Raw genomic sequence first — 16,549 nt, forward strand, 5'->3', positions numbered from 1 at the left:
CTCTGTTGAATTGATTGCCTGTGCAAGGAGATTGATGCAGAAATCAATTCACTCATGCCAGATGGTTTCCCTCTATCTGCAGTGATGGTAAGTTGATCGGGCTATTAGTTTCCTTCCACTGATGTGCCTTCCATATGTAACATGCCGACCCTAGTGATGCTGAACAAACCAATACAGCAGCTAGAAAGATTAAATTAACCAGTTCACAGAAAGGCAGGTAGAGAGTAAGACGACTAAGGCAAAAAACAACAAACCTCTGCTCTAGCTAACAAGCATGGGTTTTCTAGATAAACTCAGTAATATAGAAATGTTTAGGACAGAAACTGAAGAGGAAAAACAGTAGGAAAGAACAGTGTGGAATTCAATACTTAAAATATAATACCTGTTTCTGTTTACTTTTCCCAATTTTGTAGGCTCCTGCACCTCTTCTTGTCCTTTACTCTGAACATTCCACTAACTGTGAGACAAATCAAAGCTAAGAATCCTTCTATAATGGGTGAAATTTAAGTCAATGAAATGGTGCTGCTTTACTCCAGATGAGAAATCTAATCACAGCATGGGTTCCCATGGACCCTATAGATAGTCCATTATAATTGAATGCTTTCATTTGTACCCTTCAATCCAATATTAAAAATTAAAAGAAAGCACTACAAATCTTTATTTAAAAATCATGAACTAGTTAAAAACAAGAATGAGCAACATTTTCAAAACTTACCTTCAGCACTTCTTAAAATCTAAGAAATTTGCTCATGCCTGTTTAATAATTGGCCTTAAAGTAACTTAAGAGAAAAGGATTGATTTTCACTTTAACAGAATCACCAATTTTTACCGAACAAAAACCTAGTTATTAGGTTAAAACCTAATTATGCCAAGCAAACTTGGAATGAATAAGCAGAATTTCTTGTATGTATCAAAACAACTTTATTATACAGCACACCAGAAGATCAGCTGTTTTAAAGTCAAATGCTGAGACATCAAAGGCTTTTTTAATACTTGGAAAGGGTGAGACATTTGAATACTCTCAGGTAAACTTTCATAAATTAAAAATGAGACTCACTTGTTGATAAGAACATATACTGTATTGGTTATGTACCAAGAGAATAATGGCTTGAATTTAAAATTCTGGCTCAGATGAGGTTGTCCATTTAACGAACGTGTAATCAACTTTAAATAACCAAGGAAAACATTCAGGATATTTAGTACTTTTTCCATATGATATTACCATCACCTAACACTTCAAAAAAGATGCTTTTATAAATTCCATATAAACAAAAAGACATCTAAAAGCTACTTTAGCCATGCATTTCTTTCTAGAAACAACATTCACTCAAGAGAAATAGTATCCCTTAAAATTCCCAGATTGGTGAGAAACTCACAGTAGAAAAGAAGTACTTTGTAAATTACGTGTTGATTGGTCTACTTGTTATTTTATACAATTTGTTGGAATTTAAATACTATTTAAATCAATTTACTAAGAAATGGTTCTGAAATTCTAAAATGTAGCTACAGATCTACATAATTTAAGTCACTCAGAGAACAGACCCCAGAATTTGAACTTATTTAGGCATGAGGAAAGGGCGATGTAATCAAGAGAAATTCAGTAATAGCAATTTTGGCTAGCTGCTGCATTTAAGTATATAAGCTCATCTTCCCTCTAGTTTTCATGTTTATAAACAAGGTATGTTTCTTGCACCTGAAAAGCTTTTACAGTTACCCCTGAGCCACAAACTGCTGTTGGCCAGAAAAGCTGTCTGATGAAGGATCACAAAATATTCATCTGAGTCTGATGCTCTTCCCTAGATATCCACAGGTCTAGCCTAGTACAGACATTCTTATGTTCTTCTTAGAAGTCATTCCCATAAGACAGTATCAATTTCACGTTAGATAAAAGCACTCTAAATCTGTTCATCTTCCTTCAGTCCATGAACTGTAGTGACTGCACAGCAAGTGCACTTGCATCAGAGAAACAAGCTATGCCAGAAACCAAGACCTCAGCACTTTCCTGCTTTTGACTCCCATGTTTTCAAGGCTCAGCTAAAGCCACAGAGCTTGCATATATGAGCTGCAGTTTCCCTCCTACGACAGCTTCACAGTCATTGGCTGTCTTTGCTCTCCTCAGCTTACATTTATTTTCAAAAGAAACTTATTTAAATTTCTGCAGTAAGTAACTGCTTGCAAATATTTCATTTATTCAAAGGAAAAAGAATTCATTGCCTATAGGTTGCAAAAAGTAATAACGAAGCATACTTGGCAAAGTCACATATCAGAATGACATCACCCAAATATCAGAATTACATGCACTATTATCTGAACTTAATCCAGATAATAAAATCCATACTGTAATAGACATTTCAGAAGTTGTGTTTTGCTCACAAAGCCTCATTTATGCATTAAATCTAGCACTGAAATAGCTTATTACTATTTTTCAATTTAAGCTGGGTAAGAAACAGAGTCATTCCAGTGACAGGTAGTATACAAATTCTTACTAGATGGCATGTCCAGATTACAGAATTGGATGACTGGAAATGGGATTTTGAGTCTTTCATTTCTAATTATGATCATTTAAACTCACCCAGAAGCTTGACACAGAAGCAGCGTGTTTTACTTCATTTCCCCAATCCAAAACTAACCCTAGGTGAGTTTAAGAGATCACTTCACAGCTTTAGGCTGGGGGCATGAGGTGAAATACACTGCTTCTGGGCCAGTTTCAATTAAGATGATGTATTTTGGGGACAATGTTTTTTATAAACATCTGCTACTGCTACCCTCTAGAGCTACAGATACTGCCATGAATGCGAGATTTCCTTAAGCAATGCTGTACTGTCTGTCCAAGCCTGCAGACAACATGTGACCAAGTGTGAACATCTATATTCACCGGAATGGCAACTCCCAGACTGATGACATGTCTGTGTCATTACTAACAACGTCTTTGAAGATCTTTTTTTCCAGATGGAACTGGGAAGATGATGCTATTTAAGCCCTCAGGGGTGAGAAAGGTGATTTAATACAGAGAAGGAAATGAAGGGAGAATAACAAAGGAGACACACAGAGACAGAGAAAAGAAAGGGGGGAGAAGGAATGAGACATACTAAAAAGCAGACAGAAAAGTAACAGAAACAAAGAACAGATGCAGAAGTTGCCTAAAGGGGAGCAGAGTTTCTCGCTGACAGTGACTGTGATCAGGTTCAGTTAATAAATACAAGTCTATTTAGTTCCTACAAAAAAACCCAAAAAGCTTGCATATTTTGTGCAAACCATCCACATACAACAGACCGTGGATCAAAGACTATGAACTCTTTATATTATTTCCTGGCACACAGTCTATGCCTAAATGTGAATTTCAGTGCTCTCATCAAAATGGGCTTGACTTCTGAGCTACCGACCCCTGTGAAACATCACGCTGGACTGAGTCCTGCTCCCTTAGGGAGCCTCAATATACCTCACAAAATGCAGCAATGCAATAACCAGACTTGCTGGCAGTTTCTGCAAGATAAAGATTATATCCTTCTATAGCCTTACATTCCCATCTTCAGGAGCAGTCTCCTTGCAGTCACGAACATTAGAGCCAAGATGTAATCCCTCACAATAATATGGACATTGATTCAAACAGGAAGTGGAGAGTCTTCTTTTCATGCGGTTCCAGTGTTCGTAAAACATCTCTTGCCTCAGTAGCAGACACAAAAGCAGCTCAAACATGCCTGCATGCTTGCAAACTGATGAACCAAACTAAGTCCACCCACTGACAAAGAAGATTGCCTTTCATTCAATGCTTAAGTTGTGCCACTGTCAGTTTAAGAAGTGGCTTTTCTGCAGTTAGCTAAACTAAAAGAAATATTTTATGTTGATAATTCACCAACAACCTAGTTCTCACACAAATTATATATGGTAGCCTGATATCAATCATCTCCCTCCTCTCCCCCAAGGGTGTTTTAAATAAAGAAATGGAACACAGGACAGAAGGTGCTTATACAATGAATTTTAAAAAAGAGCTCTCCGGGAGCAATGAGATCGTTAGAAGAAATACCAGGGTTCAAAGCCTTCTAAATGTAGCCCACTTTATAAAAACCCATCTGTTTTAAAGCAGTTGGAAGAGGAGGAAGGAAGGAAAAGGAGACCTTGTTAGTGGCCCTCAGTGCTCTCTGCGCAGTAGCCCTTGAGAGATGCTGTATGGAAATGAACATGTTTTTCATTATGAACAGAAAGCGTGTTTGCTGAGCTACATCTTACGGTTTTTAAGCAGAGGTGCCAGCTCAGCCTATTATGCAGGGGGATGCATTCCTTCTGCGTCTTCCTTCACGGAAGCTGGTGGGAGCCAAGAACTTAATCAGAGAATCACAAAGTGGGTTTCATGGAGCTACAAAAATGCTGTTCAGCTGATGCGCAACATACTTTCTGGCTTCTATTCTTTACAGTGGTTTTAGACAGAATTTAATAATAATATCCATGACCCAAGAGAAATTTCAAACATTGATAGTGGGTGTTTGCTCCAAAAATAAGGGCACTTTTGCTCCATCCATACATCCTCCTCCCTCCTGCATGTCCTCAGCAGCACCTCGGTGGATGTCACATACAAGAGAGGAAAAAAATAACTGGATTCTTTCATATTTGTTTTTCCTATCAGGCCGGGAAACCTCAAAAAGAACAGGAACAAGTTGCAGCTGACTCTGCCAGTATCAGCCTCCCTCATCCAGGGAAAGAGACAAGCTCAGGACCACCAATAGTAACAGCTTCTCAGTCCTCTACCCCCAGCACCAGCACAGCCAAGGGCAACCAGAGAGTTCACTGTTAGTATTCCACAGTCTGTCACTGGTGCTCAGGACACAGCTCCCACTGAAGCCACCATACTCCCAACATAGATGTTTTGCATAGTTTCTGTTCAGTTTGTACTTCTCACTCTGAGCAAAGAACATGTTTCAAGACTGCTCTCAAGGCAGCTGAGACCTTTTGATACGCCTGCCATTACGTGGTTGGGTAACAGGCAAGGAAATATAGGAAGTGACTGATTAAAAGCCAAACAAATTAGCAAAGTAAGAAATGGCCCTCTACATCAAAAGCTGCAATTATGATAAAGTCCTAATGCCTGTGCAGGGGCATCTCAGTCTGGGAGAGGAAAACTTTTTTCGTTCATATGCTTGCTGGCTTCTGTGCTCTAACTAGATGAACTGCAATACCTAAGACTTCAAAGTCCTGTACATATCACTTAAACTTGTGCAGTTTACAACGCTAAAATGAGAGAGGCCAGAAGGAACGATGTTCATACAGCATCTCCACAAACTAATATGTAGCAGCCAAATCTAATTTGAGCCCTTACTTATTTCAACAGGGCCCCAAAAAGTGCTGAGAAAGTGCACAGTGGTTAATGCCAACCTGTTGTGGAATAGAATACTGGGGTTTATTTAGTTAAGAATCATCGAGATTAGAGCCCATAAGTACAAACACATGGCAGATCCCAGCCTTCGATTTTGACTTACTTTCCCACTGGGGTGATCACTGCAGGTTGAGGTGAGTTGGGCAAAAGAGCATCAGTGTTTCTGCCATCCAGCTGCATGTGGTTACAGGTCTCCAGCATCACCAGCCAGGTCCCTGGGCATCTTCAGGCATTTGCTGCTACAAATCTCCATGGAGTTCACCTCATGGTCTCTGTAACAGGCTGAACGTCGGAGCACTGTGTATGTGTGCTACATCCTGATGGGTCCCTGTTGCCTTGTGGCAGTAATTGATTGGCAAAGATCTCTATACATTCAGAAAGTAATCCACCTGTAGCTAGCACGTGTTGATTTTGTTTATTTCTATTTTTATGCCTCATCCATGGATCCGTTCAAAAACCATGCATAAAAATGAGCTACCCATACAAAAGGGGTTCACAAGTTCTCTCAGGGTTATACTCTTATCTCTACCTGTGTTGACACTATGCCTACTTATGCTGAACACCCAACACTATACCTAGGAGCATAAAAGAACAGAGAAAATAATATTCTGCTTTCCATAAATGGCAAAATTTAACAAGTCCTGCTGCAGATTTAGATGCCTTAGACTCACAGGTGGTTCCAATCCTCTGAAAAGAGCAAGTTACAAGGTATCTTTCTGCTAGCAAACACAGTAAAAATACCTTACTGAGAACCCAGGAGGATTTTATGGCAACCTACTATGCCGTGATACAATTGTGTTCTCTATGAATAAACAACTATTTCTTCAGAATCAGTCACATTTAACACTGTGAAGCACTGCCCAAAGCTCAAAGAGTGATTCCAACATACTCCTCACCCTCCCGCTCCCCTCGGGCATCTGTCTTGCAGTGACAATTGCTGGTGGAAGCAAGCATGGGAATGCATTAACCACAAACAGGCTGTTCTGCAATACCTGAGAAAAGCAACTTTCCTCTTCTGTAGCTCAGTTAAGGAGGCCAGGCTACACACTGCTAGAATTTACAGGTGGAACAGCTCAATCTTCAGTCATCATTATTATTTATTGGTATTACAGAAGCACTCAAATGCCACCAACTCAGCCCCAGTACACATCTTGCTCATACATGGTGTGTGGGTGTGTGGGTGTACGTGTGCATGCGCGCACGCATGTGTGTGTGTGTGTGTGTGTGTTAAGACTGCTCTTTCCCTGTGGTATTGCCAATCTGGGGAGCAGAGAATAGATAGTAACAGTGACCAAAATATGTGTTTTCACAGAGTGTAGCTTGCTATGTTCTAAAACTGAACATGCTGGCCAGTAAACATGAACCTACCACTCAGTAGGAATAAGGACACACCACAGTAGTTGGTGCTTGCAAATATCCTTCTACGATACTTCACACAGTTTTACCATGGCTCCAGTGAGCTTACAAAGACCATGAAAAAAACAAAGTTCATAAAGTATACCGGGAGGGGAGGGAAACATTAAATACATAAATCTACTTCATTTACTAGAACAAACTTTTAACAATGTTACTGCACAGAAACCATTAAATTAGCTTTTTTGGTAATGACCAACTTATTTAAGTGCTTTTATAACTTATCTTTTTTAAAATAAAGAAAAACAAAACAAAACCTCCAAAACTATTTACTGTTCTGTGGTTTTCTTTTTAGAAAACACAGATAACCACAAGGACATTACAGTGATTAAAGGGAAGCCAGAAATTAACAATAATCTCTGTGCATATGTACATCTCTAAAAATGTGCCAGTCAAATACAAATAATAGGTACTATTATATGTAGGTACTGCCCTATCCAGACAGTGCAATTAAAGAGCTAGCAAAAGTGAGTTATAAAAAAAATAAAAATTAAAGAACAAAATAAATGTTGTTCAGAGAAATAATTATTAGTCTACACGAGTATGAAAGGTACAAACACTGAGAAAGAAGCACAGTTATTTCATTATACTGGTAAATGAGAGCAGAATAAAAGCCACATTAAATACAGGTTAAGTTTCACTGGAAATGGGTTTAATCACATAACCTTAAGTCTGTTCAATGATCTTGAAGTGCTAGAGCCTAGGCATTCAAATTAAACTGGACTACACATTAAAAGGAGCCCTGATCAAAACAAACATCAGAACAAGCAGAGAAGTTTGCATGACCTGTGAGAGCCTTTTCTTCTCTAATTCCTAGACTGTACTGTGAGACAGTCAAAGGAACAAAGAAACCATAGATGTGGTTTTCTATGGTCCTGTCTCTTTTAGATGTTATGGTGATAACCATTACTTTAATATCGAAGTGCACAGCTTTTTTAGAGCAACGGCAATCCCAAGACACAGGGAATTACCGTTATACTCACACTGCAGGTAGGAAACTGAGGCACAAAATCGCCTACATCATGCCAATGCTATCCCAGAGTCTACTGGTGAGGTAACGGGCAAAGTCCCTTGGTACTCCTATTCAGCTCCAATTTAACCCAACAGCCATTCATTCAGAACCTCACACTCTACATCTGGCCAAGCCTCAAATGCCCCTGAGGTATCAATCATTGTGAATATCGCAACACCGCTTCAGAGCTTGCAGACATGGTGATGAGGCTGCGCCAAGCATCACCAGTTCTGCCAAGGGTGCACACTCACTCTCAGTCCTGCGAGTAACCGGTGCCTCAGCATCTCTCCTCTTTCCACAACAGCCTCACCCAGGGCTGATGAAATCCGATAGGATCCATAAGCATGGCACTTCTCCACTTATTATACTAAAGCCAGCAAGTCCAGCAGATGTGTCAGCACACACCTACAACACTGAGCATTTCACAGTGCACAGTGGAAACTCCCTTTGAAACAGCTTCTTGCAGGAGGTGACACTGTCCTCACCCTTACACAACAGCACTGGGGTTACTCAACCAGCAGAAGGGTGTAACTCCCCCTTTTACACAAAGAGTTGAAATACGCATCCTCTGCTAGAACAAAGACTCACAGCTCTTACTGCTAAAACTGTTGCACTTTTTCTTGGCACAATGCAGATCTATTCATTTGGACAAAAAAAAAAAAAAAAAAGAGACAGAAAAGCATACCTACATACATGCAAAGTGGACATGTTTCTAAACTCCTGATTGACTTTTGCCTTGGAAGGAAAATTTCAGGCCCTTCCCCCCAGGACTGCTTATATATGAATATTCCATTAGAATAGAAAAATAAAAATTAGTCATTAGGGAAAAAAAATAATATTTGAACAGCTGTTAGAGCAGCCCTTGGACTGAAACTTGGACCTTTGTGTAATCTCTGTCAATGTACATCCTTTAAGCGTACAGTTCTGTTTCTCAGGGATGTATGTAGGTAAAACTGTAATTATAAAATCTTTAGAGCTGCACCTGCATTTTTTGCATTGGGGTTGTGCAATACCCACCGCAACAGAGTCTTAATCCATAACTGAAACTCCAACAGCCAAGTTACAGGAAGAAAGGAAGGAAATAACTGCAGCAGCAATGAACTCCAGATATCTGGATTAGGAATAACTTTAAATTCTGTCTCTCATCAAAGTTAGTAATCTAGGCCCCTCTCCAATAAGTGGAGAGAGATACATGCTTGCAGAAGTCAAATCATCCAGGCTTTCTCAAGCATGGCTGTTAAGATTGTCAGGGGAAAGATCAATCCAGGGACCACCTCCACCTCCTTCCTACTGCAGAAGTCTAGACTTGATGGCTGAAGTAAGGCATAAGGAAGGATCCCATCCATTATTTCTTTCCAAAGGGGTTTTGTCATTGGTGACCTGTTTAAGAGTTTAAAATTCTTAATACTGGGGCAGGGTGTTGGAGATGGGAATGTTTGGTAAAGAATGTGAGACTATGAGAATAAAAATGCTGAAGGAATGTTGCAGGTCATCAAGTTTCATCCTGAGCTATAGCAAGCAGTCATATATAGCAGACTACTTTCAACCTATACTTTAAGCTTTTGCTTAAATGAAGTTGTGCTTTCAGGAACGCGAAGGACTCCACTTGCACTGTACTGCAGATTATCTCTCCTCATGCTAACATCCTTTGGTCTTAATTGACAGGACCATAAAATATTTCATTTGGACACGCAAAGGGCTTGCCATAAAAGCTTCTGTAATCTGGGCCGTTTCACGTTTTAAATTCATAAAATGGCACATACTTTACAGAACTTCCCATTTTAGCAGAACAATTACTGTTTTTCTGAAAAGTTCACCATTCTCCCTTTCTGTTTTTTCAAAAAGACTCTACTAGTCTATTGAATTTTAATAAAATCAAAAGGGATGTCCTCATTTCTTTCTCCAAAGATCTGTATCAGTAAATTCCTAACACTGTCGAGCTTGGGAAGAATGCATTATGTTCCCACTGTGATATGTGAACCTGCTATCAACAGCCTGAATGAATATCTAATGATTGTTATTAAGCTAGATTTGGTTTATTGTGCACACATAACATCAGCAGTATCAGAGACAGGATTTCAATCCGTTGTCTGTGTTTACTGTTCATTGCCAGATTTCCCTCCCAGATTCAAACTCTCTGAGCTCGTCCCACTGTCAGCACAGTAGTACCTACTCTAAGCTAAAGCGGCTAGTAGCTTGCTCCTAAGCAAACCAGGTAATGCCAGTCAAACCAGCAAACCAGGTAAGACCAGGTATGGCTGCAGGTGTGGAGGGCTGCGTGTGGAGGAGGACTTTCAAGCATGTTTGAGACACACACTTACTAATTAAAGTATGTATCAGTTTTAAGTGTCTACTTAGGGGATGAGAAGAGGTGCTCTCTCTTTCTTTCAGCAGCTGGAATTTGCTGAAATGTGGAGAGAGCTCAGCAGGCATCGACAAGACTAGCAAGCTATAGGGCTGGAAGAGAGGGAAAACAGAGGCTGATAGAAGCAAATAAATGAAGTAAGCCATGAACTTTATATTGGGGGGTGGGGGAAGAAAAAAGATGTTAAACTCCTGAGTTACTTCAGTCAAATTAAAATCATTCTCTTTTCCATGTGGGATTCTTCTGTTCCATTCAAATATAATTATTGGGTTTGGTTTCTGTTTGTTTTTTATCACACTATCATCTCAAGGAATTTAAAAAAAACAAAAATCCCTATGGGAAATCTGCCTTTCACTTTGCAATATATCTGCCATTTATCAAAGGTCTGAGCTGTCAAGATTTTTGACCTCACGCTCCCTTTAGTTTCGTAAAAAGTAGTCCGGCTGCTCTGGAGAAACAGCACCAAAACCTTACCACAAATGGACTTTTGCCCAGTTTGGATAGATAATTACATTTACCATTACAGATACTGCTACAGTAATATTGAAGTGAATGCTCTGTATAGATACCCTCAGCACAATTTATTGCAAACTGAACAAAACAGAAAACCAATTATATAAAATATCTGTCAGAATAATACATTTAGGGATCACTGGGCTCTACAAATCATATATGGTGAAACTGTCTCACGAAGAGTAGTATTTTTTAAATTAAACAAATTACCTGTATATCAAATACAAAGAAGTCTGCATCAGCTAAAATTTTTGTATGTAGCGAATTCCGTAGATGTGTGATAAACATTCCTTTCCCATAAGATGCCGCTAAATATTAAGTCTTGAAAAAAATGTGTATATATTTGTATTTGTTTTTCCATAACAAAGAGCTACATGTTTATGAGGGATCATGACATCAACTAACTGGACAAATAAGTACCTGCATGGACTTAATACTTTGACAACAAACAAAAGAAAGGAAATACTGGCACCATGAAACTTCAGACTTAGAACTAGTTGGCTGAAGTCCTGTTCACAACACTTTAACAGTCTGCACACAGCATGAAGAGCAGCCCATGAATCAAAATCAATTGTGAATACAAGTCTCATTCTCCCTGTATTTCTGGTTTGCCTTTGATATTTTTTTTTTAAATCAGCTAGTATTAATGCACAATGGGAATTCTCCAGTAGGGTCAAAAAGAATATAGTTTTGCAAAGAAAGTTGTTTACCTGCACACACACACAAAAAAAAAAAAAAAAAAAAAAAATGCTCCTGGGATGACCATAAGGTCTCTTCTAAGAAGAAGCAGGGGTTTTTAAAGCTGTCATCAATTCACTGTTTTCCCCAAATCTGAAAGGGTAGTAGTTTGTTAGTAAATCTGGGAGCATACATATGCAGCTTAACACAGTAAGAGGCTATTCTTTAAGCACACTACCTGTATATATTCCAACGCACAGCTCCATGTTATTTATCAGTTACACAAATGTCAGTCTTTATCCCTTACGAGAGTAAATGGTGTGCTGCGCCACCCACCTGTCATGTCTTCAGTTTATGATATTTTAAGACTAGAAAGGAAATTAGTTCCACTTGCATGAGCTCTTGTTTGAAAGTAATAGTACACAACAGATCTCTGTGGGCATTGGGAACTGAGAGCAGAAATACTAATTGTAGGAACTCACTAACGAGATAAACTAGCTTTGCAAGACTTACACCACTAGTGATGGTTTTAACTATTCATTCCACTGTCAAGAAAGGTCAGTGACAGGCTTATCATTTATGGAATTTATAAATAACTATTAGAGTAAAAAATAGAAGTAATGAGAAGACAATAGGAAGCAATTAGCATACCTCCCTGTATGGGAGCTCTCTCTTGACACAGCAAGGAAGTGTACAGTTATCTTCCCAACTATTCAAGCTTACTTTACAGTCAGTGCAACCATATACTCTGCTGTGCTATCAAATCCACCATTTCTGTGATTCACAAAATTAATGGCATTATGAGAGGATAATAAAGTACATGTCAGACTTCTACAGTAAAGAAGGGGGACGAGACAGGACCAATTTAATTCATAGCCTCCTTAGCTGCTTTCAGGCCATCTCACACAACTGAAAATCACATGGTCCTATTATTGTGGCACAGGAGTAAATAATTTTTTTTAAAGCCCCATGTGCACATCAACCTAACCTCTGCCTCTTCCAGATTTATTTACTTGCCCTTGATCCACACACATGAGTACTCCATGGTAGCACTTTCAATGAACTATTCATGCAGGTGAACATCCCTCAGTGAGGCAGCTGCCCCCTCTGCTTTTATGGTTATTTGTCTCTCCATCGTGGAGCTCAAAGGAATAATCCTACTGCATATTTCTTCTTCATTTATTTTACTAGGTGAGGTGTTTAAGAGGATATATGGTCATCTGGAGCTCATCACTGTCAAATTTTCAGCCACGCAGCTGTAAAGGATAAAGGAACTAGTTTATGTCCTTGGTTTACAAAGTGCTGAGTACCTCCAATGAGGTGCCAAATGTGCGTGGTGACACTTTAAGATTGCTTAGTGCCTCCTGAGGTTCACAGGGTCTGATCCAAAACCCTACTGTTATGAATGCCAGTCCTCCCCTTGTCTGCAATGCACTTGGGACAGAACAGTGCTTCGCAGCTCAAACCTGTGCTTCTGGGGCAAGACAGGATTTGCCATAGACTTAGGAACCCAGGGTAAATTGCCAGGTTTGAGAAGCACTGGATCTTAGTGTTCCTACCTCCAAACATTTAAGCCAGAGTAAAATAAATAAATACATACATACATGCATATGTATCTATATAAACAAAAAAACATTCCAGACTACCTTAAATATGTTTTGGATCAGGTACTTATTTTCAGTTATTTTAATCTCATATACATACAGAAGCAAATTTCTCTCCAAATGCTTTAAGTCCATCCTGCTTCCATTGGGCTTAATGTATGTCTTCCACTTCTTTAAAATAAAATAAAATAAAAAATTCTGCAGACTGTCTTTACAAATCATTTTTTCTGGAAGCCTTTGTTAAAATCAGCTCTTCTCCTGGAAGCATGCAATAAAACAACGTTAACAAAAAAAAAAAAAAAAAAAAGGTGCAAAAAACTGCTGACATACTGTAAAACATCGAGTGCAAAAAGACTGGCTGCTCTCGTTTGGGTTAAGGCAGCAAAGAAACTTTCATTACCGGGTCACTATTCAAATCTAGTCTTGCTTGATGGTAATCACCTGATGGCAGGCAGAATAAGCAACATTACTTTTTAAGTAACTCTGCAAAAGTATTTTTTATTGAATGTGTAAACACTGTAGAGAATGTCTGCAGGCATTCATAATGAGTATCCTGTAATACTGAATTAGTAGACAGTAACTAAGCAAACATAAAAGAACTAAGTTGTAGCAAAGACTACTTTCATTTATTCTGACAGTTGCCATTTATCTTTGCTTTTGAAGAGACTACTTGGTAGCATTCTAGCAAGTGAACTGTAGCATTCTGTGAAGAAATAATAACATTTTAGCAATACAAGCCCTCACTGCAGCATCTGTTATTAAATCTTTGCAGAGAGGCGAGGAGAGACCACTAGTCATAAAAGTGGATTAGCAAGGTTCTACTATATTCGTTTTAGAGTGCAGAGTACTTTGCATGAAAGCTGTTACTTGCCTTTTATGTCAAAAAATGAACATATGCCAACTTTTTAATACTGAATTCTTCAAGGAAGTAGTCCTAACAGCCTGCAAACACTGTCCACAAAAAATGCCAGCATTCTAACAGCAGAGAAACGGAGGAAGGACAGAATCAGAACAGCTGATGCTGCTGATTTGCAACATTTTCTTTTCACAGAAAATGGCCATCATCTTATGCTTCCCTTCCTGAGCAAATCAAAAATCGCCTGTGAAAGTGTCAAGCTTTCTCGTGCTGACTCCAGCTCTGACAACTGATTATACAAGAGCATTAACACAAGAGCTCAGCGTGCTCAAGGGAATCACTGCATCCTCGCCAGGGGAACCTTAGCAGCTCCGCATCCTGGGTGACCCCCTATCAAAACAGGCAAAGCCCAGGACTTGCGATCCTACAGAAAGGATGATTCACATGCTTATGAGAAGTACAACACCAGCTCTCTGAACTGAGCCAAGTTTAAGTAAACTTTATGCTAAATTCACAAAGTTCAAGCAGAGTCGGAGCTTAGCTGAACTGTAGTAAAAACACTCAAGAGTTTTCCAGAAACACTAAAATCCTCCAAGAGAAAGTTGATCTTGAGCCTTCATATATGATATTTTCCTGTCTGTGAAGTTTCACAGACAGTGCAAGGTGCTATGTAATATTTACCTATGACGCCCACTGTTATGATATAATGTTTCAGTGAAGAATAAATTAGAAGCAGCAAATCCCTGAAAACACACTGTGCAAATACCCAACCATTAATGGGTCAATACATAAAGAAATGAAGCCTAGCTGAAACTGAAAATGAGTTAAAAATAGATTGTGAGTGCTCACCGTGAGAGCTGCTGTCTAAACCAGACAATTCAGTAATAAAGGCAAGGCACATCGCTTTAACTGCAAAAAGTTGCGAGCACTGATGCTCTTACGCAGTAACAGCGGTCCCAGCGCAGGATTTTTACCCATCGACCAGGCTGTAAAACTCCTCGGAGAGCTGCCGTGGTTCCCCGACCTTTGGGGGAATCCCCCCCGCCCCCGCAGCCGGCCCGGCGGGGGAAGCCCTGCGCCCTGCCCGCGCCCTGGCGGAGGCTCAGCGCCCACCGGGCGGACGCCCCGCGGGGCCGCCCCTGCCGCTGACATCCCCCTCCAGCCCGGGGCTGCGCTTGATGTGATTTTGGTTTCGCGTTTTTCTTTCCCCGGCGCTTGCGGAGGCAAAGCGCGGCGCGGGGAAGATTACACGGGGATGACTGAATCGAGGTGAATCGATAAACCTCGACAATTTAATCGGGGACTTTCTGAGGAGCTGGAGGAGATAATCCCCGCGCCGCAGCTCGGCCCCTGCCTCTCCTTTCCCGGAGACCTTCGCCCAGCCCCGAGGGCACGCCGACCGACCGCGGACACGGCCTGGCCGCTCCGGGGCCAAACCCTCCTCCTCCTCGCAGCGCGACGCACACTGCGCACCCGGCCCCTCCGCAAGATGCGCGCTCGCAAACTTTCCAAACTTCTGGGGAAGTGGCGAAGGGTGCGCGGGGCCGGCCCGACCCCGGCGGCGCTTGGCCTCCCGGCGGCACCTGACCGGCTGTCGGGGCGCCCCTCGCCCCGGGTGCTGCCCGCGGGGACCCCCGCGCCCCGGGCCGGCCGGCGGGAGCGGCGCGCTCCGGCCGCTGCCAGCCCGGCGGAGCGCAGGCTGCGCCCCGCAAGTTGGGGAAGCAAAGCAACGGTAAGGGCAGGGGTAAGGGCAGGGCTAAGGGCAAGGACCCCCCCCCCAACCCCGCCCGCACTGCCCCTCGTACTCACGCTGCTGTTCTCGCCCGTCCAGTGCACCATCGCCTGGTTGTGAGACGCGTCCCCTTTCAGAACGAAGGAGGTGCTGATGAGGGAGACCTGCTCCCGGCCCGCCGCTGAGGATGCTCTCCTGGCGCGGCTGCCCCCCGCAGCCGCCCCGCCGCCGCGTCGCGGCTCCGGCGGGCTGCGCGCCCCGCGGGTCAGGGCTCCGGGGCGCGGGCGGCCGCAGGGCTCCGCGCAGCGCAGAGCGGTGGCGGCGCCCAGCAGCGGCGGCAGCAGCAGCAGCAGGAACAGCGGCCAGCGGGTAGCCCCGCGCGGAGCGGCGGCGGCGGACACGCGTGGCCCGCCGTGCGCCATGGTGGCTCTCCGGCGTGGTAGTGACAGGCGGGGAGGTGGCGAGGAGGGAGACACCGCCGCGGAGGGCGGGGGCGGGGGAGGGCTGTAACCGGAGCGGGGCTCGCGCGGCAGCGGCGTGCGCGGGGCTGCGCGCCCAGCCGGGGCGGCGCCGCCATCTGCTGGCCCGCGCCGAAACGCCGGCCGGCGGGGGGGGCTCCCGCACACGGGCACACGCGGGGTCACGAGCACGCCCGCCCCGGCCCCGGGCGAGCGGCGGCGGCGGCGGCGGCAGGGCAGGACCCGGCAGCGGCTGAGCCCGCGGCGTGTGAAGTTTCACGGCGAGCTCCCGGCAGGCGTTCCCGAGCGCTCTCGGCAGCACTCACGCTGCCCCTCGGGGCAGGCGCGCTGCCGGCTGGGGGTCGCCGCGGGCGGGCGCGCGCCCCCTGCCACTATCGCCACCGGGGGTGGCCCGGGTTTGGCCCGGGTGAGAAGGGTCTGTTTGTCAGCAGCTGGAAGCCGAGGAACAAATGGAGCGGGTGCAAAAATACGGTTCTGGTTATTACGACGAGAGGCGCTTCCGCGGCGAAGGAGCGCCTGCCCGGCCTGC

The 16,549-nt window shown here is 43.0% G+C and overlaps 1 protein-coding gene across 4 annotated transcripts in view; it reads right to left on the reverse strand.

Moving 5' to 3' along the window:
- SORCS2 (sortilin related VPS10 domain containing receptor 2) overlaps nucleotides 1-15,972 on the reverse strand; it is a 579,012-nt gene extending 563,040 nt beyond the window's left edge. For all 4 annotated transcript variants that reach the window (XM_040593442.1, XM_040593423.1, XM_040593433.1 and 1 more), the window contains exon 1: nucleotides 15,619-15,972. In XM_040593442.1, coding sequence (XP_040449376.1) covers nucleotides 15,619-15,963 — 345 coding nt within the window. In that variant the 5' untranslated portion in view covers nucleotides 15,964-15,972. The remainder of the gene's footprint in view (nucleotides 1-15,618) is intronic.
- Between the last annotated feature and the right edge of the window lie 577 nt (nucleotides 15,973-16,549).

The sequence above is a fragment of the Falco naumanni genome, chromosome 1 (assembly GCF_017639655.2).
Source record: "Falco naumanni isolate bFalNau1 chromosome 1, bFalNau1.pat, whole genome shotgun sequence".
Lineage (NCBI taxonomy): Eukaryota > Metazoa > Chordata > Aves > Falconiformes > Falconidae > Falco > Falco naumanni.